The sequence below is a fragment of the Pongo abelii genome, chromosome 7, assembly GCF_028885655.2.
Source record: "Pongo abelii isolate AG06213 chromosome 7, NHGRI_mPonAbe1-v2.0_pri, whole genome shotgun sequence".
NCBI lineage: Eukaryota > Metazoa > Chordata > Mammalia > Primates > Hominidae > Pongo > Pongo abelii.
Genome location: NC_071992.2, coordinates 79,395,327 through 79,420,925, shown reverse-complemented (window position 1 = coordinate 79,420,925; position 25,599 = coordinate 79,395,327). Strand labels below are relative to the sequence as shown.

General features: G+C 43.0%; 1 protein-coding gene and 1 long non-coding RNA gene across 2 annotated transcripts in view; one reads left to right on the top strand and one right to left on the bottom strand.

Moving 5' to 3' along the window:
- Positions 1-948: 948 nt before the first annotated feature.
- LOC112134645 (uncharacterized) lies at positions 949-8,906 on the bottom strand. The gene is made up of 2 exons (XR_008527978.2): positions 8,408-8,906; positions 949-3,912 (listed from the first exon to the last, which is right to left on the bottom strand). It is a non-coding gene; the product is annotated as an uncharacterized LOC112134645 (long non-coding RNA).
- Positions 8,907-11,460: 2,554 nt separating this feature from the next.
- The window catches only part of LOC112134687 (uncharacterized), a 302,796-nt gene continuing 288,657 nt past the window's right edge, over positions 11,461-25,599 (top strand). The window contains exon 1 of the mRNA XM_063726660.1: positions 11,461-13,618. Coding sequence (XP_063582730.1) covers positions 12,304-13,326 — 1,023 coding nt within the window. The 5' untranslated portion in view covers positions 11,461-12,303 and the 3' untranslated portion in view covers positions 13,327-13,618. The remainder of the gene's footprint in view (positions 13,619-25,599) is intronic.

Below are 25,599 nucleotides of genomic sequence, written 5' to 3'. Positions count from 1 at the left end.
GATTACTTTCCAAAGAAATAGGAAGTACGTAGTCCTAAAAATCTAGAAACATCACAGATCAATAGCCACTCGATCTCATCTAGGCAACCAAATTACTAAATTGAGTGTTTCCCTTTTTAAGCAGTATTTTAACCTCTCTCATATCACGTATTTCACTTCTATTTAGAAAGTAATTTTAAACTGATCAAGCTTTCTGAAGGACAAGTTTAGATGATCCTAAACAGGTAGGATTAGGCTGAGGGGATTAGGTTTGCTCCTGTGAGGTAGTATGAATTCTAAAGGAATCAGACAGGACGATTTTGCAGCCCTGGACCATAGCTGCTTTGTGGATTACGCAAGATGAGGATGCAGGAGATCAGCGCAACTGGATGAATACTGGAAGGAAAGCAAGGCCGCCATGATAACGTGTAATGCTTTAAATTCATTTCTGCTTCCAACGACTGCTTTTAATTGTCGCAAGAGGAATATTCCCAACCCTTTAATTTTGTAATTCGAGCAGCCCCTATTTTCCAGTGTGTTTTACCCACCCACTCCGAAATTGGATAAAATTAAATATAAACCAAAGTAATCGATGAATGTGAAAGACCCGACTTGCAGAGTTCTAAAATTCGAGGACAGATAAAATCCGCCCTGAGGCAGGGGGTGAGAAGGCAGCTCTCTGAGGATATTGCACCTGGCCGCTTTATTTCATGAATTTTATGATACATCTACGTCCCGTGTAAAAAAAATAACTTAATGAACACATGTCTTTTAGGTCATTGTCAATGCATGGCCCATTGTTATACCTGGATCAAAATCGGTGTTGCTGTCTCTATTGTCCAATCTGAATTATTTTGTCTGTTACTAATTTTAACAGCCTTTATGTTTGTGAATTTATAGACAAACTCAAGCAAATGCTTGAAATTTCTTTTGAGAAATAGCCAGCCAGGGTGGCTACGAATTGGTTGATTTTCCGTCTCTCTCTCTCTCCCTTGCCATTTTGATCATTACTTAGGGAATTTAAATTTGTATTGTTTACATTTAATACTTTCAATATCTAAGAACGATGAAATATGCTAAGAAATTTAGACTTTTTTTGAATATATCAATACTGACCCATCCAACCTTCGATTTCTAAGGCGAATTTTCACTGCGTAAGATTTAGTAAACCGCCCTGCCTCTTTCCGTTGCGGGAGCTATGAGGATGTGGCTGAGGTCGGTTTTTCCGCAGTGCGGGTTTCAGGCCTCCTGGCCCTCCAGTGCCTCCCGCCGGCTGGGATGCGCCGAACAGGCTCTTGCGCACCGGAGCGGTCTGCAGAGCTCAGCCCTCTGTACCGGTCTACTAAGGCTGCCTGGCTACAAAGCCTGGCCGAAGGTGGCAAGCTGCATGGGCTCCTGCCCTGTTTCACCTGGTGGGTCCCCGACCCACCCCTTTCTGGTTAAGCCTCGAGGCCCACACTTGAGTCCATTGCACGTCCCTTTGGTGACCAAGTCAGCACTAAAATCCGCGGCTGAGGACCTTATGTTTCTGTTTTAAGGAAGATGACTTAAGAAAGAAAAGGATAATAATAAAGCCTTCATTCTCCTCAATTTCCTTCTTGCAATCCTGCGATTTAGGTTTCAGCCTAAATAAAGTGGAAATGGTTTCCCCATACACTTTCACTGTATGTATGTGTGCATTCCTACGTGAAGACCAAAAAGTATCAGGCAAGGGTAGCAACAGCTTGAGGGAACGATTTCAGTAAAATATTGTTTTGCTGTATGTGGCCTTTTTTCTCTTTTTAAATGTTATTTTTCAAATTACCTAATATCCTACTCTTCTTTTGAGTAGGGACGGGACGGTCCTATTGCTTTTCCAGTTTGATTACGGAGAGAGAAGAGGGCCACTGTCAGCACCGCGGACAGCGCCAGGCAGGGAGGGCGCGGCTACTTTGGTGCATCCTCTTAGCTCCTCTCCTTTGTTCCCAGTCCCTGCAGGCCAAGGCAGAACAAAGACATCAAGGCTCGCTTTTTCGGCCTGGGTTTCTCTTTGGCTCCAAAGTCGTGGTGCGGAACTGCTACCTCAACATAGTCCACTTCACTGGCTTCCAAATAAATTAATTTACCGAGTCCTTCTAAAGTTTCTGACCTGGTCCTTTCCCCTGATTCCACTCCTTTGACCGATTTGGACATTGCGACAATGCCAAAACAAGAGAGTTATCTTGGCGTCTTAAAGCCAGGCATGGACGCCTCGAGATTGGGAAGAGAAAGGGAGAAGTCAAGGGGAAATGCGGGCGGCAAGTGTTCTTCAGATCTTTCCAAAGTTTGGACTTTTCATTTGCTGTTTCTTGCGCAGTGTGGTCAGGACGCTATTTAATGTTACACCTCTCTCTGCTGTTTTGTTTTCCCAGCTTGGCCCAGGACTGCAGACAATCACACTATCTGTTCTTGAAAGAACTAGTGCTTTCTAAATGATTTAACTCTCTGGAATATTTTCACAGGCGGGAACTATTGCTCTCCTGACAGCTGTCAATGAAGCTTCCCTAAAATTCTCCTCGGAGATTTGCCTGCGGATTTCCGCGGCTCTAATGGAAAAGTAGGAGCCTTTCCCTTTCGAACACTAGGTTGCTTCTAGAATCAATCCGGGGTGGGGTTGGGGGGCATTTATGCGGCAAGAGATGGGTTCATTCTACCACCCCCTAAATTCCCTGCAATTGCCTTTTCCCCTTTCTGACCCTGAGATGCTTTGGTGTCCTTCAAGTGCAGCCGTAGGCTCCGCTCTTGGCATTCACCGCGTGCCTTAATTGTATGACATTAAATCAAGGTCCGCTGTGAACACGGAGGGCAGAGCCTCTAATCTTGATCCGGAAAGTATAAGACCCACTGCGACTACCACTCTTCTCTCCCTGCCCATCCCCCTCTCTCCGCTCTGAGTCTCTACCCCTAGAGTCATAACTCATAAGCCCAGCTCCTGTCTCTGCTCATCTCTGACACATCTGCCAGAGCCGCTGTTAATTAGTCTGTTCCGTGGAAGTGTAGACGGTGCGTGTGCCTGCGTATACATATGCATATATCTCCATGCCATTTACAGCACACGCCTAAAAACATACATACGCCTATAAATCTAGTTTTCAAATGACGGCGTGGATCCAAGTTAATTACCCCTCTGGTACAGATCTAATTTTGTAATCGTGTTATTTTACTGAATGCAATTAACCCAGTTGGTTCGCCCTGAATCCTTTCTAAGGCACTTGTAAGGAATGGCAGGTTTTTAAGGACCACGCTATTGCATGTTCTCCGTCAGAACCGTTGCCAATCATTTTCTGCTGTCAGAGATGAAATCTAGCATATAAAAGAGAAAACCATACGTGTGTGCCTGTAAGATAAACACACAGATATGCCTGGTCTCTGTGTCCTCTGATAACGTTACCGCGGGTTTGGTTGGGAGATTTTGGGTAAAGAGAGTCCAAGGGCAGGCTGGGTCATCTTTCTTTGTAATGCGGGAAAATTAACTCAACCGCACCTGCCTAGTCCCGAGAGAGCTGGGCGGCCCATCTGGTCTGGCTACGAGTTTGCTGCGGAGAGAAAAGCCTGCTCACTAAAGCTTCCCCACTGCCCAGGAGCGCGGACCTCGGGTCTGGGCCCGGAGGAAGGATTAGGCTCAGGGCAGCGCAGCCGACTCGCAGTCCTCAGCCAGTGGCCAGAGTCTGGGGCTGGAAGCGCCTGTGCCGGGCGGAGGGAGGGCAAGCAGGAGAGAGGAAAGGGTGAGGGAAGTTGACCTCTACGGGCGGAGCCCTCTGCGCAGCGGGCAGGAGGCAGCGGGCGCGACGGCTCTTTTCACGGCGTCCCCTACGGCGTGGTCGGCCAGAGGGAAAGGCCCGCTCCCGCTCCAGAGTCCGAGGAAAGGAGAGAGAGCTGAGAGCTGGTCTTGCGCAGAGACCCCAGAATGCGCCCCTGAAAAACAGAATCAAAGCGCAGTGTTAGGGAGGCGGGAGAGAGGAGGGGGAGGGTGGGGAGCAGGGACACGAGGCGGGAGGGAGCACGCGAGGGAGACAAGGTGATGAGAGGACAGGACCCCAGTCGGCCGGTCGCGACCTCCGTCCCCAGGCTTCAGGGGGACGCGGAGGGGACCCTGAGCCCACGGAGCGCGGGGCCCGCAGCCCGGGGGGAGGGTGTGGCCCGGTGACTGTAAGCACCGGTCCGGGCTGCGGAAGTCCAGAGGAGGGTGCATGCGCTGCGGATACTGCAGCGTCCAGAGAAACGACTTCGGGAGCTGGAGCCGTGAAAACGCGTCCGCAGATGGTCCTTCTGTGCAGTCCCAGCCGTTCCCGCATTCTGCACCCCCTTTCCCAGCCTCACCCCCTCCCTTAGACCACACGCCAGACCCGCACTCTCGAATCTCCACCCCTCTTCGTTTAGGACCCTACGAACTGCAAGACCGGCAAGAAAATCGAAACGATCGATGAAAGAAAGAATTACATACACCCATGGCCCTAGAAATTCGGAGAGAGACCTGCTAGCCCTGCTCAAACCTGCAGAGGACCAAAACGTTTTCAAAATCGCTGCTCAGCGCGTTCGCAGAGGAAAGAAGAGGCTGAGAGCCTTCCGTGGTATAAGGTGCTTTAAGGTGGGAGGTGGGGGTAGGGAGTGGGTGGGTCGGATCGGTCCAGTCTTTCCCCCTCGCTTGCTGATCCAGAATTAGGGATTAATGGCTCGCTCCAGCCAAACAAATAAGGCATCTGCCTTCAGCACAAGAGGATTACACGGGCTGCTGACGTCACCAGTCAGACAGATGTTGGCTCCCAAAGTCCTGAGCAGCTCGCTGTGTCCTTGAAACCAAAGAGCCGCAGAAGGCTCGCAGCCCCCAATTGCAGAGCCTGGGTACAGCAGAGGGCAAGAGCCCTGCCCTTGCCGACAACCCCTTGGCGTCAACCCAGTGCCCACAGGCAGCTCCCTAAAACGTTGAGCTTCCAGCCTCTCCAAGCGCTCCCTTCGCCGTCCTGCTGTCAAAACCCAGGCTCTCTCAAAACAAGCCAAAGTCACCGTTCTCAGTTGCCTCTCCCTAACATGGAGACAAGCGCCCACAACCCAGTCGACACCTTATCTAGATCCCACATTTAAGCTCTCGGGCTCCTGTTCACTCACACTCGGTTGGCCAAGTAACAGGAAAATAAGCACCTTAGGCCGGACACAGCCCACGCTCCAGCTGAGGGACCGCCTCTTAATTATGTGCGCAAGCAGCAAAAGCAGAGCTAATCTGCATCTCCTCTTCTCAACCGCGCAGCCTGCCTTCCCCCGAGGCCAAGGTTTAGGTTTATGTTTAATCTTATCACGAATGCCATCCCGGACGAATGTGCCTTTCAAAACAATGACGCTTTGCCAACCTAACTCAGCGTCCCAACCAGAGCCCTGGACCACCACTCGGTGAACCACGGGGACCTCACCATGGTCCTGATTAGGACACGGAAAAAATGTCATCGCATATTCTTCTCAAGTGCTTTGAATACGTTGTCTAAAAATAAAATATTAAAATAAGTGTGTGTGTTCAAAATATATGTAGCATCTAATTCCAGCAACCTGCACATTCAAAGAACTGCAGTTTCATTTTATAGCCAAATCTGATGAATAAAGATAAAAAATTAATTTATTTATAAACTCCAAGGTACTTTTAAATTGATGTAATTTTAACTTAATTTTAATTATGAACTATTTTAATTCTTCTAACCTGCATATTGTTTTTGCTTTATATGATTTTCCAGGCCTTTACAGGTCACACTAAAGTCAGGTTATGAAATAAGCTAAAAGACACATCAAACTGGAAATTTAAATGAGCAATTTTGAATAAGTTATGTAATCCACAAATGAAATGGTTTTAAATGAATTTTAATTCTGTAAAGCAGTAAAGACTATTCAAACAATGTATAAAACAAAATAAGCTGATCTCCAGCACAGACCCACTGAACCAATCCTGTGTTCCAAATCTAATCAGCATATATGAAAAAATCTGTGACTTTCTTGGAAAAAAAAATAAATGCTTGCTGACAACATTGCACTGTCAGTTATAGAGTACAATGCCTACACGGGAGTAAAAGGAATAGCCGGATTATATCTCCATTCATATTATTCCTGTCTATCAAAGTGGCATTTAATTTTCCCAATTTTATGCATTTAGAAATTCATTCACTGATAAAAATCAGTTTAATTTTCTGTAGTGTCATTCAGCCAATGCCAGTCTAAAATAGTAAAATTTCTCCATCCCCATTCTGTTTCAAGGCCTTATAAAAAACATTCTACATCTAAAATTGATAGATTTAAATTTTATATTTACCAGTACCAAAAGGTGGGCTTTATTTTAATTGGATAAATAATATATACTATTTGAGGCAGGGTAAAAACTGAACACATAATCATTGTTTCTTTGAAACTTGGTAAAATAAGTTTGAAATGCCACATTTTACCAGTCTAATTCCTTTTAAAGACCATAAAGATTATTTTTGACTTCTAACATGCTTTGAATGTAAACTTCCACTCAGGTATCAAAATTTTATTAGAGTCCTTTTTTGCTCAGTGATTTAATATTAGTTCGCTGTCCATGGTCTTGATCCACATGAAAGGACATGCTAGTGTTACCTTTTGGAAAGTGAAAGTCATAACGCTTCTGCACAAATTAGACTCCCTAGCATTTTAAAATGATATCAAAAGGGGGAAATGCTATAGGCTTTAAGTTTTCTTCCCCATCACAGTTGTTTTCATTTTTCTATATTTGCCACCAAATTGAACGTACAGGAAGCAGATCGTTTGCATTTTATTATTTTTGAGCTGACAAAACCACCACTCCATTTAAAGATCCAAATAATTGTAGTAAATAGGAAATAATATCTTTCAACCTGCAATACTATTTTGGCGGTTTTCAAAAGAGACATAGACATTGTTGTATAGGAATGCTTGTCCACTTTTACATATGGTTTAACAAGTGCAGAAAAATTACAAAAATGACAAATTCAGGGGCAAAAGCCAAACAACCTTTTCAATCATCTCTCTCTCCATATTTACATCACTATATAGAGGCATATAGATAGCACACACACACACACGCTAAAAGCATTAAACTAAATCCATCTCTAACACCTTACACTTTTTTTCTAGCAAAGCATATGTTCCAGTGGCTAAGATGCGGAATAATTCTTCCAGCCAAAATACCATTTCATCTTCAGTTTAAAAAACAAGAGACTGACCCGGCAGAGTAACATTTAACATCTCCTGGGGTTTCCTCGAGGGTGAGAAAGGAGAAAGAGAAAGAAATATTTCCTCTTTCAAAAACGTAATTGTCCTTCATTTTTTATTTTCTCCCTCACATTGTCAGGAAAAATATGTTATATATATATGTCTATATGCATATATAAATAGACACTTATTTTTCCAAACCCCAAGAGCCGCTGTTGATCTTTGGAGGACACCGATCCGCAGAAACCGGTCATATCAGTGCTTTGATACAAGCACCCCAACGGTAAGAAAACAGGCCCTTGGTTTTAAACTGAGGTCGGCACCCACGCCAGGCCATGGGGCCCAGCCTCAGCGATTCACACTTTCTTGGGCACGAGAAGGCTACTTTCTCAAGAAGTATTTCGAACTTGGGAAAATCCTAGTACCGGAAGAAAATGGCCTAAACACAATAGGACTCGCCATTTTCTCCTTGTGAAGCACAAAGCGCTTGGCGCTGCCCGCCACACAAAGAAAGCCTGGGCCCGCGGAATTCTTGCACATTTTCAAGAGGCCAAAAAATACCTTCTCAGAACTACAATTTCTCCCTCCTGGGCGCCGTGAGACATACCCTCTCTCCCACCCTTATTTAGTCCTCGTCCCAAGAAGATCCCTTATTTGAGATGGAGATAAAAGACGCACCGAAGGCGCGATGCTGGCGTGCGAGCCAACCCCGGCAAGAATAAGTCCTGAAAACCGAGGGGCCCGGCCCGCGGCTGGCCGGGGCTCCATTCTAGGCCCGGTGTGGGGGAACACGGATCCCCTCCCTCCTCTTCAGATCCCTCCTTCCAATTCCATTCTGTCTCCCAAGCGTGTCTGGGAGCCTGGCGAGCTTAGGGATCTCTGTGACCTGATTTCCATCCATTGCCAGGAACAAACCTTACAGCCCGGAGCTGAGCCGGCGGCTCTCAAGGATGCTCGCGACGCGGGAACTCCTCGACTCCGCGCCTCCCGCCGCCCCCCGCCCGCCACCCCAAGTCACCGCATCAAAGTCAACTAGGATCGTGTTCTGCACGCCCACAACCGGCGAAACGCTTCTCCCGCTCACGTGCGAAAAGTGTAAGCTTCGAAGAAGCCCCTGTGAACCAAAACACCAAAACACAAGCAACAACCCGATTCACAAAGCGAACACTCCCCAGCCCAGCCGGGGACGCAGAGCCCGGCTACCGCAGGAAAGGATGGTACTTACAGCCGGCGTGCGCTCGGGTAATCCGCGTCGCAGCCCGTGCGGTGGGTTAGTTGGCTTTTAAAAAAATCACTACACACCTCTATATCTTTGATTTTACACATCTTCCACCGGTGAGAAGGAATGAAAACAAGAATCTTGTAGCCTAGTGGAATGGGGGAGGGGGATGAAGATTTTCATTGTCTACGCTCGGCACACGCAGCCCAAGGAAAGACGCTCACTGCCTTTGGAGCTCCTTCTACTTTCTGCTTGAAATTCAGAAGCTTTCAACGCAGTAAAGCGGGGGTTTGGTCTCCCTCCCTGCCTCCCTCCCTCTGCGTTCTCTCTCTCCTTTCTCTCTCTCTCTCTCTCTCTCTGTCATTTCCTTCTCCCTCCTCTCCTATCCCCTCCCTCTCTCTTCTCAAGCTCGAAGTCTCTCTCTCTCTTTCTCTCTCTCTCTCTCTCTCGCTTTTTTTCAAAAGAGGGCAGGTCGCTTCCTGCATCCCAATGAGTTAAATCAGTCACTTACTTCTCATGCATCAGCAGCCTCTTTAACAACCCGAGGGCTGCAGGCACAAAAGAGCATTTAGCTGCCTCCAATTTGTGTAGAAGGCCTGTCCTTAATTTGTTTTTGGAGTATAATTAAATCATGTATTTCACGTAATATAAAAATACCGAATTCTCAACTTTAGTGAATGAACTGCTAATGGTAACCTTTGAAAATAAATCCCTCTTGTTGATGTTCTTATCAAGGGCCTAGAACGCCCCAGAATTGCAGAGGCCTAAGGTCTGGGCCCCAAACTACCTGCCCCTCCCCCCTTTCACACGTCAAGGTCACAGTCATATGATCCCCCATTGCTTTAAAATGGAGCCTTTTTATCAACCCGTCGCCCTGGAAAGGAATTAAGTCTCTTTTATGGGGTGGGAAGATCTGAAGGATTAAATAAATAAATAAATAAATACATCCTTAATCTGAAATACACACGTCAGCAGAATCAAGCCTGATCAGACATCGGGATGGTGGCGTGGGGGGACTGACAGGGCATGTGAGAGTGAGTAGTTTTCCTCTCCCCGCTTATCCCCCTGGCGAATTTTGAGGTCGCTGGGTTTTGCTTGGGTTTCTTCCAGCGGCTGCGTGGGCCTTCTGGGAGGACAGGGCCGGCGCCTTTTTAGCTCCCAGAGTATCTGAGGGGTTCTGATCTCCCGGACACCGCCCAGTGGTCAGGGGGATCCTGTATATGACTCCCCCTCCTCTAAAGGGGCTGGGGTACAAAGAGCAACTCTGCCTTCCTGCAGTTTCTCTTTCAGGAAGAACTCCAGGCCTGGCCATTGTTCATCCTCAATGAAGGGGGCCGAGGGTGACAACAGAGAGAGACCTTCTATTCTCTACACACACCACCCACCTCCTCCCTCACTCCACCCAAGGCCACTGCTGGGGAGAAATTTGGGAATATTTTCTTGTTCCGGAGAGACGCTTGTCTGGAAGATCATGAGATGTAATATCATGAATATCTCGGTTATCTTTGTATTTTCTTCAGTAAGATTCCGTTAAGTCGTCAGTGGGCTCCCTCACCCCCTCCCATTTTCCAGTTCTAACAGAGCTTGTTCAGAAACATTGCACTCCGATGCGAGAGAGGTTAGGACCGCAGATAACCGCATTTAGTTCCATCGAAAGGGAATGTAACAATATAACTCACCACTTCCCCCCTCTGAATATTCGCTCTTCTACCCTAAATCACTCTGGGGTTTTGAGTAAGGCCACATTTCACCTTGAGCATTTATCAAACCGTACTTGGCTGTTGCTGCTACTGCAGGAGGACTCACAGGCCGCCAACACCCACCTGACATCTGCTTGAAATATCCAACAATATCTCCAACCGGGTCGTTTGCAAAAAGCAGCAAACCAAAAATGAAAGAAGAATTTTAAAAAATACAGAAAGAATATAAGTGTGTGTATAATATAATCCCAAGGTGCTGGGTTTGGGGGCTCGAATTACCTAAGACAAAACATCTCTGCGGTTGAACCTAGACCAAAGGCCTCACCGCAAGGGTGTTTTATTAGCGGCGAGAGACCACGGTTTTTTGGAGGCACTACAAGAAATGCGCATCACCCCGCTGCCCTTTATCTCTCATCCATGATTCTCATTCTATCCGTTTCCAGTTTATTGACCTGGGATGCGGGACTGCTAAAGATCGTCAACGACTTGCTGAGCCTGGGGGAGGCAAAGTCACGCGGTGCGCACTGGGGCCCGCCGCTGGGAAGGTGCGGCTCTCAGCTCTGGTTAGCAGCAGAATCTGCTCTGTGGGGTGACGACTTCACACCACCCCGGGTGGGCACTTTACCCAGCATCCTCCCCTCTCCCCCGACTCTGGCAATGCCAGCTTTGCCTCATCTTCCAGGGCATTAGAATTTCAGCCTTGTTGGTGGGGAGGCCTTAGGAAGGAACCCAAGCGGTGGGCGCGTTTCCCACGAATGGGCCGCTCCCTCGCCGGCGGCTTATTCCGAGTGGAGGCCTCAAAGGAAGACGTGAGAGAGATCACAGGCGAGCACCCCAACATTAGTCCGAGACTTTCACCCCACTCCCACCCCAAACAGATGGCTGGGCCGGGACACCTGCACGGCAGCCACAGTCTCCGCCTCCGCGCAGCTCTAGGGATGCGGATCACAGAATCGGGTCCAATAAGGTCATCAGCCACTCTGGGCCCAAATCGCTCAACTCCACCCCACCTCACCCCATCCCCAGCCTTAAGAACATTTTTCCGGACACTTTTCGCTTTCGATCCCCGCCTGGCGCCCTATGCCTAGGAAAGTGAGCGGGTGATTCCTTTCTAGCGCCAGGTTTCGGGTTTGCCCTGCTCTCAAACCTCCTCCTGCCCTGCGCACCTCGTCGCTCAGGCCTGGAACTTATGAAAATGTAACCCAACTCATTGCCAGAAGTTGTTGCTAATTAGTGGATAATAAACTTCTGTAGCCAGGGCACAAAAGTCTTTTAAAAGTGCAAAGGTGTTCTTTGTTATGGCATCAGAAAAGGGATTAGCATATCAATTGGACTGGGGGGACCGGACAATGAACCCTCCTCCCCCTGAGCTGCCCTCAGTTCGCCGCCCGCCGCCGCCTCCTCCTCTTTGTGTCCTTCCTCCTCTTCTTCTCGCTGCTCCGAGAGCTGTCAAGGCTTGGTCGGGGAGCTCTGGGCGGCGGGCTGGGACCCGGCAGGCAGGCGCAGTGCACGCTTCCCGCAGCCCACCAGGCTCCGCGGCCTGCGTGGCGCCCACGCCCTCGCCCCTCGCCCCACGCCCCTCGCTGGGGGCTCAGCCTAGCTCCGCGCCCAGGCGTGCACCTGGAAAAGGTGGAGGCGCGTAGGGACGCCGAGCCAAAGCGCAGAGGGTCTGGGCGGCCACAAGGGCGTGGACGAGGCCGGCCGGGGAGGGCGGCCTCGCACGGCCTCACGAGGCACCCCCTCCCAATACTCGCGGCCCGGCCCCCGCAAGCCCGCGCCCTTCGCCTCCCCCAGGCGCGTAAAACACTAACCGACTTGCACTCGTCTGGCCATAGGGCACCGCCAGCTCCCCACCCTCCTCCGGCCTCCACGCCAGACCTGCTGGGCTGGCGACCCACGCTTGCATGCGTTGGGGGAAAGCAAAGACCCTTAGGCCCGAGGCAGCTGTTTCCTCGGGAGCTGTGGGTCGACTCGGGTGGTCCCGGGGCGAGGTCCCTAAAGAGGCGAGGCGGCTGGAGCGGCCCAGGCCCAAGCAGGCCTGGTCGTCTCCCTGCGACCTCGCCTCGCCCCGCTGCCCCCATCGGCACCCCCTGCCCCAAGCCGGTCCTGCGGAAGTCGGCTCCTCGGGCCGAGGCAGAAACTAGAAAGCCTGCCCCAGGCCAGGTGCAGGAAAGCAAAGCAGAAGTAAGTCTCGGGACGGAGATGCGGCCCTGGCGGGCAGGGCCTGGGCGCCCATTCCCGCCGCGACCTCGCCCGGCTGCGTCCGCCAAGGAGCGCAGGATAGAGGCGCTGGTGTCTGTGGGGCCGCCCCGGGCTCGGGGAGCGGAGGAGCAGGGAAAGGCTCGGGGAAGGAAGGTGAAAGTGGGACACTGGCAGCGACGGCGCGCTCCGCCCGCCCGCGGACTAGCCGGACCCGCCACTTCCCAGCCGGCTGCGAGTAACTGCGGGCCGGGCTGGCCACCCCTCTGCCGCGAAGCCCGCGCCACCCCGGTAACCCCGGCGAGGAAACGCGCTCTTTCCTTTTTCTTCTCCCCTCCCCCCTTCCACTTTCTCCCTAGAGGCAGCTCCCGTCCTCTAAATGCATTACACACACACACACACACACACACACACACACACACACACACACACGGGAAATCTGTGGGGCTCTCCTTTTTCCACCCGTCTCGCCTCTTCCTAACACTGGTGTTGGTCGAACAAGCGCCAAACTCACACAAGTTTCCCCGAAAACGAACAGCTTTAAATGCCAGGAGGGAAAATGTCGGGGGAAAAAGTGGAGGTCGGTGTTTCCCTAAATGCAAAACATCAGAGAGGAATCTGAAAAGAGCTTTACTTTCCCTGCGAAATCTCCATTGTTGCTCAGCAAACAATGGGAGCCTGGGCGACTGGAGGGCTGTGCGAATGAATAGGCGATCCGCGGGATGTGTGCGGGTCAGTGCCTGGGGTCCCGGGCCTAAAGCCCCTTTCTCAGCTTGCCACAATAAACCAGCGCAAGGTTTAGTCCTTACTGGGTCACCGGCCATCCTCTATTATTCAACACTTCACAACAAAAAACACTTATTAATCAGCGCTGACCAGAGGCCCCTTTTGAAACAAGAGAAGAGGGGAGAGAGAGAGGGAGTGAGAGAGAGAGGGGTGAAAAGAAGATTGAGAAGCCCTGGACAGATCTTTCTAAAGCCAGAGCAACCATGGGGCACTTTCCTCCAGTGGCCAAAGTTTATTTGACACAACAAAGTTTCTAATCAGGCCACGGAGACCTGGATTTCTCCTCATTTGCCTCACTCCCTGTCTCTTCCTCTGAAGATGCTGGAGACTTTGTTGCAAGAAAGGATGGCTTTAGGTCATATTGCTGAGGCCTGATCTTAAAGATCTAATTGCTATTGGAAGAGAATCCTGTTTCCCAACTGGGCCTCCCCTCTGGAGATGGAGCAAGGAAGACTGTCCAACTCTGCTCTGGGCACCCTGCTGATGGATGAGGTGTCAGGCCAGTCGTCATGTGAGGACTGGTTTCCAAATGGTATGAGCAGTAGTCAAATGCGGTACTTATTGGTGATACTGAATGCAATCTGTAGATTTTCTACTTCATGTTGTTTCAGGCCAGATATATGAAAAAACTAAACTTGCTTGCTAGAGTGAAGAGGAACTGATTATTCCTATGCTCAGACAAGGATTGAGGGGAAAGGATATGATGAGTTTACTTTGAGAGAAGAAATTGATTAAAAATGTTCCATACCACTAAAGTCAGTGGGTTCTTTACTCAACTTTGATAATTTTTACAGAGCTTATTTGATGTTTGTAACCTAATTTTGTGTCTTTTATTTATCTGGTTACATGATAATTATGAACACATGCTCAGACATATATGGACCCTACTATACATCAAAGTGAAGTGCTACATACGTCAGTTTTATGGATGAGTTTAATCCATTTAGAACTCAGCTAGACATTTTTGATGGCAAAATTTTGTCGCTTTTTGATTTGGGGTTGGAAGCCAATATTTCTTGGTTGTTCTGTCTGTTTCACATTACTCAGGTTGTAATTTAGCCAAGTGAGCAAAGCTCTTTTGTAATGGCTGATGTTTACAAGTAACGGAGGCAGCAGATATTGAATCTTGGTTGTCAAAAGATATAAAACAATGATTTTCCTAAAGAAATAGAAATGAATGTCAAAACAGTATTCTTTTAAGTTTAAATTTTCTTTTGTGTGCACTTTTGAGTTTCTGAGTAACATAACTAACCATTTCACTTGTTATGATTCAAAGAAGCCTTTAAAACCAGAACAAGTATGGATGGGGGATTCTGAGTTGAGCAAATTAAGCTGTAGAACTAGAGGGCTTGGTAATGAAAGCAAGAAATGCAGAATTACTTGGTAGCAAACTACGCTGATATTTACCAGAGTTTATGTAGTAAATGCAAAAATGAGTTGCATACTTTGGTCTGATGCCTACTATTTAAGATTGGCCTTTTTTAATGTGGAAAATATTGTGTTACTCAGATTTTGCAGAGCTCAAGGGTTCTTGCAACGGAGTAATCAAGTGTTATCTGAATTATTTAAAGCCTGGGATTAAAGGCCTTGGGGTTGACTGCTGACAAACTCTCAAATGTAGGCAGGGGAAAGTTTAGTATTCTTATCTTTCTGTTTATACTTTGAAAATAATTTGGCCAATTTTTAAAGTTTATGCATAAGAACAATGAATATTTCTTCTATGAATTGTTTCCCAAATGAGCAAGTAAGATTATTCAGAAAACAAGTAGTTATCTGTTTACTACATACCAGTGTGTCACCTAACATGCACTGTTTTCACAAGATTATGCTTTAAAAAACATATCTGCTATGGAAAGCTCTACTGTTTCAGAAAAGCATTTAGGGTGTGGATACACACAATGTATTCATTCAACAAATTCATTTGGGAGACATGACAATTTTATGTCATGTTTTTCCTTTTGCTATTTTGGTTGACTTCCTAATTTGCTTAAAGGAGGCAATATTCCATTTGTATATACATGTTTATTTGGAAACTAAAGGTACCTACTAAATGGGACTTGTCTTTCACAGATTATCTCTGAGTAAGTTTTATCAAATAAACAAATAGATAAAAGCTTTAAAATAATATGTAATACATTGAATGTGTACATACATCATTGCACAGCACACCATTTCAGCACATTTAAAGACTCTAAATACTTTCTTTCTTTTTCTTCTTCCTCCTCCTCCTCTTCTGCTTCTCTCTCTCTTTTTCTTTTGCTAAGAAACTAAGTAAATAGCATTGTAACAACATTTCCTTAAATATTCCAGTGAATTTGTATGGAAATTGGAATACCTTCCACATTTTTCAAAGGAGAAAGAATAATACATAAACATTATATTCAGCAAATGTTTAAAATAGAGAAATGTTATTTGTTGATATTATTTACCATGGAAGCAATATTTGTTAAATTTGGTATATATTTATGAAATCATTGTTATTCCCAAGTACGTTTTTTTCTGGGACAATACATACATACTTGTATTTTTAAAGAAAATATTTACATCTCTAACAAAAACCTAAAAATTTTACAACAGATTTAGCACATCACAAAAATTACTTCATAGATATGCAAATCATGTATATTCTGGAATTTTTTTTTTAACCTCAAAAAAACCACCTGGACAGATTTATTCTTTTTTTTAAAAAAAGACACATTTTAATAAATCACTACAAAAGGAAACAAATATCTTGCTAAAACTTGTGCATCTTTATCCAAATGAAGTTGAGATTACAAAACATATGATTACAAAATGAAAAGTATATACAGTCTGGGGAATTTATCTGGAAGCATTTCAGCTTTTGCATTTATGTTTCTTCCTGGCAGATCCATATAATTCAGACCTTTTTTCCTTCTTGACAGAATTTGTCAAATTCAGTTTGAATTTATATGAACATGATCTGACAAGATACAGTAGCAATAGGTTATTATGAAGTATAAATGTAAACTCTGCTGAATGTTGCCTTAATACAGACTACTTTCTGTCTTATCTAAAAGTAAACTAGTGTTGTTTTTCATAATGGAATGAAGGTAAAAAGAAACTGATAGAAATTTGACTTGCCCCCTATGATCTGCCTGTTGCCAGAGAATTCTGGTTACTTGTATAGATCTAAGACTTCTGTGTAGCGACTCAGCCTAGCACTTAACTTATTTATAAACTTTCAGCTCACTAAAGACTCAAAGTTATATTTAGAAAACTAGAACCTCACATGATATACATTTATTTGATTCTTCCATTTAAATACTTCATGAGTATACCAAAAGTAATTTTTAATCCAAAATTTTCATTAGGTTTAACATATATTGCATTTAAACGCCCCTAATGTATTTCTGTATATAACGTAATAAAACATCTCATTTTTTGGAAATAAAAGAAAATCAAACTTCTGAATGAAACTTTTCCCTCAAAATTATTTCCTATAGTTCTTCTTAGTTCAATATTTCCTTTAACTAATTGCATTTTGGTGCATATGTTGTGAAATCCATTTTGGCTTAGACATCAATTTTTCACCCAGAAAGCCTATCTGCTTATATAACCACTTGTGACAAAGCAAAGTATACTAGAGAATTTCACAAAAGCTCCAAAGATGAGTGTGTGTGTTAAACTGTTTAAATCCCAGAGGTTTATGGTTGTTTGTTATAAGTTGAAAAGGAAGTATTCAGCACTGCCAATGGGGTAGTTTTTTTTTAAATGAAGGTTAAGTTTTAGAAATGCCTAAAACATAAAATATACACAATAAAACACATCTGTATTTGGATTTTTAATCTTGGTAATCAGTGATTGAGTGTTTTAGGTTGACACAAGCTTCTCTTTCACTTAAGGAAGCTGTTTAGAAATACTGTAAGGACTAGCTGTGTTGAGATTATGGCAAAGAATTAAGGTATTTTTGTTTATTTTTTTTCTTGTGTTTTTATGGATTAAAATGTAGCTCAATGTCCTTGAACTCTTCTAGTGCCTCTTATGTGTTTTATTGCTTTTTGGGAAATACTAATGGGAGCAGGGGTTTTGGGGAGGAGGGGGTTAGGCAATAGAGTCTATGGATCAAGTAGAGTTTGGGTGGAAATGCTCATAATATTGAACCAGTCTCCTTGTGCCAGGAAAGGGTTCATTTGCCAAGCTTTTCTTTCTCTATAATTCTTCTGCCTCTCCACTCAAGGTGCCTAAGAGATCCCATGAAAATTAAGCTCTGGTAAAAATCATTTGTTCTGTAACTGATGAAAAAGGTATTAAGAGGGAGGAGAATGACTCTGGTTTCACATCAGGACTGGCACTTTGGAGTTCATGCTAGTCTGCAGCAACATAATGTTATGTTTTATGGATGTGCACGATGTTTTATTTCCCAGTAGTTACATATACATTGCAGATGCATGAAGACCATATTTAAAATTAAAACCCTAAAAACAGGAACATTAACTTGAACATATTTTGTAAGAAAAAGACATTAGAGGGGAAAAGGTCTTAGTTATGGGAAAAGAAAAAAAATACTTAGCCATGAAAATATATAATTACATTGCATTGCAACTAGCTTTAATCAAATTCCAGTTTTCTGAAGACCACAGTTAACTGAAGTTTAAGTAACTTATTCATAACTATTTATAACTTAAGTTTATGAATATCCTAAGAGTTCTTCTGGATACTCCAGTTTCTTATGAAAGGCAGTTTTTGTAAAACCAGTCATCTGATACCCCATTCTACCTCAACTACTTTTTATCCCGAGGTTATTTATTGGTCTTCTGAGACCTAAAGATAAACAGATTTGTTTGTACATGTACATCACCACAGAGCCCAGCCAGGGCAAGTCATTCCAGCGCCACCTGGGAAGAGTTGAGATTGGGGCTGTGGGGCCTGATCAGAAAGGCTGCTAAGCTTGACATGACAGGTTCCTGGGGCCTTTGTGAAAGCCCTTGCCCTTAGAAGCAGAGCCACAGTTTCTCCAAAGTGGTAGAGTAATGCCAATTTCATGCTTTGGTGCAATCCTGGGTTTGCTAGCATCAACCCTAATAATTCCAGCTGTGAAGAATATAAGCTTCATGATCAAGCTTTCCCATTCCCTCCTGTACCTCCTCATCTTTCTCTCTTCTTCTTTTTTCTCTTTTTTCCTTCTCTTCTTCTCTTCTCTTCCTTCTCTTCTCAGACTGCAGTGGCAATAAATCAGCCCAATGGGCAGATGCACTGTGCTATTGATTTGCTTGCTTTGTAAGTTATGCTTTAAAACTAGTCAGGTGAGGGCTTGAAGTTTTTTTTTTGTTTGTTTGTTTTTTTTAAGACTAGTGTACTTGTTGAGTATAAGACTCACTTTGTGGAGTTTGGCGATCTGGCCAGAGGCATGGAGAAGACCACATTGTAGGTGTGATTTTCTTCTAGGGTGGGCTTAGAGTAACCTAAGCGTTAGTGATCTGAGACATATCTCTGGGACTGCCCAGGAACAACAGTCTCAAAGATTTAGGAAGAGCTCTCCTGATTTTAGAAGTTTTGGGTCTGGAAGATAGAGAATGGGATTGCTCTTTCTGGATAATTCTACGTTAGTTATGTCCTCATCCCCTTCTAGTGTGTGGCGTGTGTGTGTGTGTGTTTGTGTGTATGTGAGTGTGTTTGGAGAGAGAGAGAGAAAGGTAGAACAGATAATGGTAAATATAGTTGTTGATGTAACAGAATAGCCCTAATTTAGAGTTGGAATGCAAACATAACTCTAAAAATGGTTATCAAAGGATTTTTCAGAACATTAAAACAAGTCAAACTGATTAGGACAAATAATCATGCAGTTTTACAATGCTTTTTGTTTGAAAATTTACTTCTATGGATGGATCAAGGGATTAGGGGGAACAAAAAAGTCTGAATTGCCTGGGAGATAGTAGAATTGCTGGGTTGCAAGGAAAGTTGTCTGGTGTGTTCACTGATCTTTAAATAAGACCAAGGGATGATGGGAAGAAAAAAGAACTGGCATTTGGTTGGGTGTACTCTATGTGAAATGCTCTACCAGGCTCTATCACAGACACATTATTTCATATATTCTCACCTCAGCCCTTTAACATAGGTATTAATTTTTCTTTATTTTAAAAATGAGAATGCTGAAGCTTTGAAGGGTTATATAACCTGGCCAGGGTCACACAGCTAACAAATTTTGGAATTAAGACTAGAATTTCAATACGTTTTTCTCCAAAATCTGTATTTTTTCTTCAACCAGAAATATCTCACATGATTTATTTTTCTCATAATCACTCATGACAGAAGTAGGTATTTAATCACCATGTATCTTCCCAGAATCATTTTTCTCCATATTCTCCTCTCTGCAGTTATTTTCTACTTCTGTCATTGGGCAGATGCCTTATGCTTTTTCAAACACTCCTATCCAAAAGCTCTCTCTCTTCTTTGGCTCAAACTGTTCAGTTTGCCTGCAATGCCTTCACCAGGACATTGACTTGGGTTGCCTTTTATTCACATGGGTGTATGAGCTCATGGGCTTGAAGCCAAACATATATATATACACATGAATTGGAATTTTATGTTGCATTAAACTGTGAAACAGAGAACTTGGGCAAAGGCAGTAGCAATTTTACTTTTCAGAGATTTAATTTTGGGATGTAATGATTCTTTTTTCTTCTTTTTCCAGTTTTTCAATATTTATTTTAAGAAAGCTTTTTTGCTACCCTATTTCACTTCCGAACACATAATCTAGCCAATTAAATCATGAGTCTGAAACTTCGAGGCCTTGAGCTAGTTCTTTACTGAGGTTAAGCATCATTTTGTAGCATAATTAACTCTTTAAAGCTCTTAACTCACTATATTCTACTTATTGAATGCTTGATACTTAGTGCTAATTCTCAAAGAAAGGAAAAATGAGAGCATGTTAATAACATCTAACATATTCTATGAAGTTTTCTAAATATGGGTATACATCTAGTATATTGAATATAATTATGTTTTAGTTTTCTTATGAGAGTAGTAATCCTCACTTAAAGGAAAATTGTGAAAGTTTATTAATACTGGCAGAACATCTTGAGAATGATAATATAAAGTAGAAAAATCAAAATATAAATGCTAGATTAGAAAACATTTAAATTCAAAATTATATTTACTATTTAGTTCTAAACATTAAATGAATGTTTCTATTTTCCTTCTTATAGTTTCCATTGAAATATTTATTTAAGATTCTTATACTAAAATCTTTAAATGACTGTTACTTATATATGTCTATTTCTAGAAAACTAATCACCGTACTGTAGGGAATCTAAGTATTCCTTCTATTGAGCTAAAAACTCAGAGGTAATCTAGAGTTAAAAAATTGTAACTTAAAAGTACAGTATTTTGGTGATTAAAATAATTTAGTAAATAATGAAAGAGAATATTAAAATTTAATATAGCAGTTTTTGGATGGGAATTAACATTGGAGAGCACACTAAGTATTTATTTCAAAAATACAAATAACCTTGGAACTTATGTTTTTGGGTATAAGTTACTGTTTGTAGCACTGTTCCAAATAAGGCATTGAGGGCTGATTTGGAGCAGTGTGATATAGTGTTAATAGGGAGAACAAAAGAAAGGAAACAATAAGGGCATATACTCATTTTAAATCTTTCAGAAAAGTACTGTAATATTAGTGACCAAAATATGAGACCAATAATCTGAGATTTATTAAAAGTCAAACCTCTGGTGAGCCATTATAGCTCTTTGACTTTGACTTAATTTCTTAATCCCAAAATGGAGATAAAGTTGCTTACTTGCAAAAGGATAGTGAATACTAATTAATTAATGGGTCTGAGCACTGCTGATGCATTCCGTTTTCTTAATTCATGTTTTAAGGCTACAAACACAGACATGCTTACAATATGGAAGCTGTCTGTTAATACATAATGTATCCCAATGTTTGGGTTGTTCAAATGCATACCTAGCAGACTCAGATGAGTCACAGATACATTTCCTGGAGAGCTTAATAGTGGTTTTAAACTACTCAGCTCAGAATGTAACTTTTGATAGAAAACACTGAATTTTACTGGTTTCATCTCTGAGGCTTAAGGTGTGTGTGTGTGTGTGTGTGTGTGTGTGTGTGTGTGTGTGTCTGTGTGTGTGAACATGCTTATATACACAGTTTCTTTTGCATTTTAGGTAGAAATGTAGACAAATATATTTAGCAAAATAAACCTCTTAATCACCATGAATCTAAACTAGTGCTTGTCTTCAGTTTCTGGTTTGTATGCAGTGCCTCAAGGCATGGTAACATCTGCCTAGGCATTAGCGGCATGATCTGCTAACCTAAATTTAAGGAATTGTTTCAGGTTTTTGGGAATTAATTTGTCATGATAGTGTCATCTGCACAAGAATGTAAATTAGATCATGTATGGCCTTCCAGAGCGGATGGGCCTCACATGTATGTGCTATCATGGAAAAGGTGCAGGGCCAGGAGTCAGGAGCCCCTGTTTCTGGGCCTGGCTTCACCTCTGATAAATTGAGTAAGGCAATAAAAAGTGACAGTTTCCTCAACTATAGGAAGAGTGCACTGGATTAACATTTTGGGTCCCTAGTACTATAACCCAAATCTCTAAATTTCCAGGCTCATGCTCTCCCTGTTGTTTTACCCTACCTTTTTCGAGTGCTTCTGCAGGAGTCAACTCTGGGCAAACTACATGCCAGGGAGTATTGCCTGCAGAGAGCTGTGCACATATTCAATAAATGTTGCTTGAAATGCTTCATGATTAATTAGCCATCTAGAGAAAGCCTGTGTTCAATGTGGATGACTGAACCTTAATAGTAAAATAGTTAAAATTTATTGAGTACCTCTAATGTGACAGGCACTCTATTTGCAGTTTACATATGATATCTCACTTAAGCAACCATCTAGGAAACACACCTAAATCCTCCTGGAGAGTTTTGACATTGTGGTATTGTTGGCCATTCTTCTCAGGAAGTCTTTTCTGCTGGCCTTGTTTGGAGCCTCCCTTATGATGTAACTTGAAGAAACTCAATAAATGCAAATAGGTTTGCATTGGAAGAAAACAGGGCTAACTATCCACCCAAACCTCAAGCTAATGCACTGAATGTACAAATTGTATCTTAAAAAGCTATGGGCAAGATCATGTTCATGGGAGAATCTTCTTCCTCATCATCCATGGTTCCTCCCCTTATCTGAATATTTAAATGGGCATGAAGTAGTTTTTCTTTTCTTTCTTTTTGTAATTCTGCAATGAAATACCTCAATAATGCATCTTGTCCTCCCTGTCCCTGGCATAATTGTCTTAGTTCAGACATTCATTATCTCTCTTGTGGAATGTTGTAACAGCCTCCTCAGTGGTCTTTCTTTTCATCATTTTCTACTATTTTCTCTTTTCTTGCTGCCACAGTGAATTTCCTAACACTCAAGCTGATTGTGTTTAAAATTCCTCAACAGGTCCCCTTGACATCCTACATGGAGTATTGCCTCTTTGCCACCTAGTTCCCACACAGAGGGAGCTGCCCCATTCTTTAGGTATCTGTGCACTTTGATATATACCTCTTTTAGCAAATATATTTTATGCATGTCACTTCTATTGGTTTGTGAGCTTCACATAATGAAACATCTTTGAATCATATCAGTGACGCCACATTGTTAAGGATTGCTGAAGGAATAAAGACTTTGGGAAGCCTGAGTTATTTCCTGGTTTCAAGAGAGGAAAGATAAAGACTCCGTTTTCTTTCTGTAATAGCCATCTTGGCCAACAAAAAAAGGCTAGATAGAATTTTTATTTCCAACCTTTCATTTCTTCTGGCCCAAGAGTATTTCTCTGTGATGAAGGACCAATCCTATATTGTTAAATAAGTTTTGTAGCTCTGTCTTAGGAGAATTCTATTAGGTTCTTGCAAAAGTAATTGCAGTAATGGAATTCTGGGTAATGGCATTACTTTTAATGGCAAAAACTGCAATTACTTTTGCACCAACCTAATGGTGTCTCAGAGCATTGTGCCTTTGTTAACTTGTAAGCCAGTGCATACCTTTCTCTAGCTGGTATATTGAGAGCAGGATATAGCTAACCAGGTTGATAAAAACAGATTTAGAATTTCAAAGCATAGAGAATAGAGTCAAGAAAATCTAGCTTCTAATGATGATTCCATTATCTACTAGTTGTGTGAGTTTGAGTGAACATCTTAGCCAGTGTAACCTTAATTTTCTTTTGTATACAATGGGGATAATTCCCAGGTTATAGAGCTGTTCTGAGCATTCAGTATTATGACATGTAAAGCACCTCATGTAGTGCCTGGCATTAAGTACTCTCATAATAGTAGCTATTACCATCATTATTATCATTATTAGTAGCATTTAATGCCCTGCTGCAGTGAAGAGCATCACAGTTCATTACAATTGTTTCTCTAATCCATTTTCTTATTTAATTCTCATAAACCCCAACCCTATAATTATAATCTATGAAAAGGGCTTGATTTATTGTCTCAGAATTTCTGATAGGCAACTTACTTGGCTAGATGACAGCAGGCTAGGACTCAGAGATAACTGTTTCAGGACTACTTCTCAAAGGTCTGATCCTTCTTTCTGATAGGAGGAACTAAAGTCTTAAGACCAAGGTTACCCTGAGAGTCACAGCTAACCACCTACTCCAGAAAGAAAATGTTTCCAGGGCTGAACCTAAGCTGGTACAAGAAGGCTGCAGTAAGTAAGGTAGAGAAAACATTCTTAGAATGACCCAAGAGAAGATAAGTGGAGGAATGGGAAGAGAAGGAACCTCTTTGGAGGTCCTGCAGAACCTTCTCAGATCTGCAGAATAATGGCTTAGCCTGAAAAACATCAAAAGATGCACTTGATTGCTTTTTCTCTCTCACCCTCTATTCATCCTTCAGCAAACCCTATCAGCTTTACCTTCAAATAATTTCCTAAATCTGATCACCTTTTTCTGTTTTCACCACTATTGTCTTGGATGGAACCACCATCATTTCTCTCTTGATCTATTGCAACAGTCTTTAAATTGGTCTCCTTATTTCTACTCTTGACTCTCCTGCCTCTCCTCTACAGAGCTGACAGAGTGAGCTATTAAAATGTAAATCAAATCACATCACTCCACTGCTCAAAAATGTACAAAGGTTTCTGTCATGCTCAGAATAAAATCCAGAGTCCTTGCAATGACACTCGAAGCCTCACTTGATCTACCTACCACCTACCCCTTCCAGTTGCTTTCTTTCCTTTTCTTACCCACTCATCCTATTCAGACACTCTGGCTTTCTTGTTCACAGATTTCGTATATTATGAAACTATTGAAGTTTCCCTTTTTAAATTGGTTTCTAATAAGTTTAGAGCTAAATTTCTGGTCTATCTCTAGTAAGTTTATAATAATATATATTTTTAAAAATTACCATTGTTACTTCTGGCTCAGTTTTCCTTTTCTGCTATTACTTTCTCTCTCCTACTTTTCTTAATTAAAAACTAAAATATAAACCTTATTGTCTTTTTATTGTAAAATCAATATACATGTTTATGACCATAAAATCAGAAAATATAGACAATTGAAAAGTAGAACAATATTCTTATCAAATCCCCCACCCAGCACTAAATCTTCCAGCTATTGTAAAGTTTAAACATCTTAACATGAGTTTAAAAAATCCTGGTTTCTGCTTATCTCTTGCTTAATCTCTTAACACTCCCTGTTTGCATGATTACCTTCTGTTCATTCTTCATATCCTCAGTGGAAACATTAGGAGGCCTTCCCAGATATTTCATCTATGAGACCTCTAACCTCACAGCGCAAGGTGAGTCCTCTAGTGCAAAATGATGTTGTTGCCCCTGTTGAAGAGCAGGGACATGTGTTTCTTATTCCTTACTATATCCATGTAATTAGTTTAGTATCTGGCCCAGAGAAACTGCTTAATGAATATTGATAAGTGAGTGAATAAATGAATGGATGAAAAGTTCTTGCTGGGGGAGGGTTTTTGAAAGTCTCTGTTCAAGGTTTATGTTCTATCGTAAATGTTTTATGAGAGGTGTGCAGGCAGTAGGTGTAAAATATAAAACACTCTGGGCTAGGCGTGGTGGTTCATGCCTATAATCCCAGCATTTTGGGAGGCCAAGGCGGGCAGATCACCTGAAGTCGGGAGTTTGAGAACAGCCTGGCCAACATGGCAAAAACCTGTCTCTACTAAAAATACAAAAATTAGCTGGACATGGTGGTGCGTGCCTGTAATCCCAGTTTCTCTGGAGGCTGAGGCAGGAGAATTGCTTGAACCTGGGAGGCGGAGGATGCAGTGAGCCGAGATTGCACCACTGCACTCCAGCCTGGGTAATGGTGTGAGACTCTGTCTCCAATATATATATCACTCCAAATAGGTGCTCTTTAAGGGGTGATAATATGGAAATCCTTTGTCTTGGAGTATACCCAATACGATTTAAGATTGCCAAAGCCCTTCTTTCAGTAGGGGATCTCTTCAGTCATCTTCCCCTTAGTGCTACTCATGGGAACTATTGAGTGTGAGTTCTTGAACACAGTAGAATCAAACAAA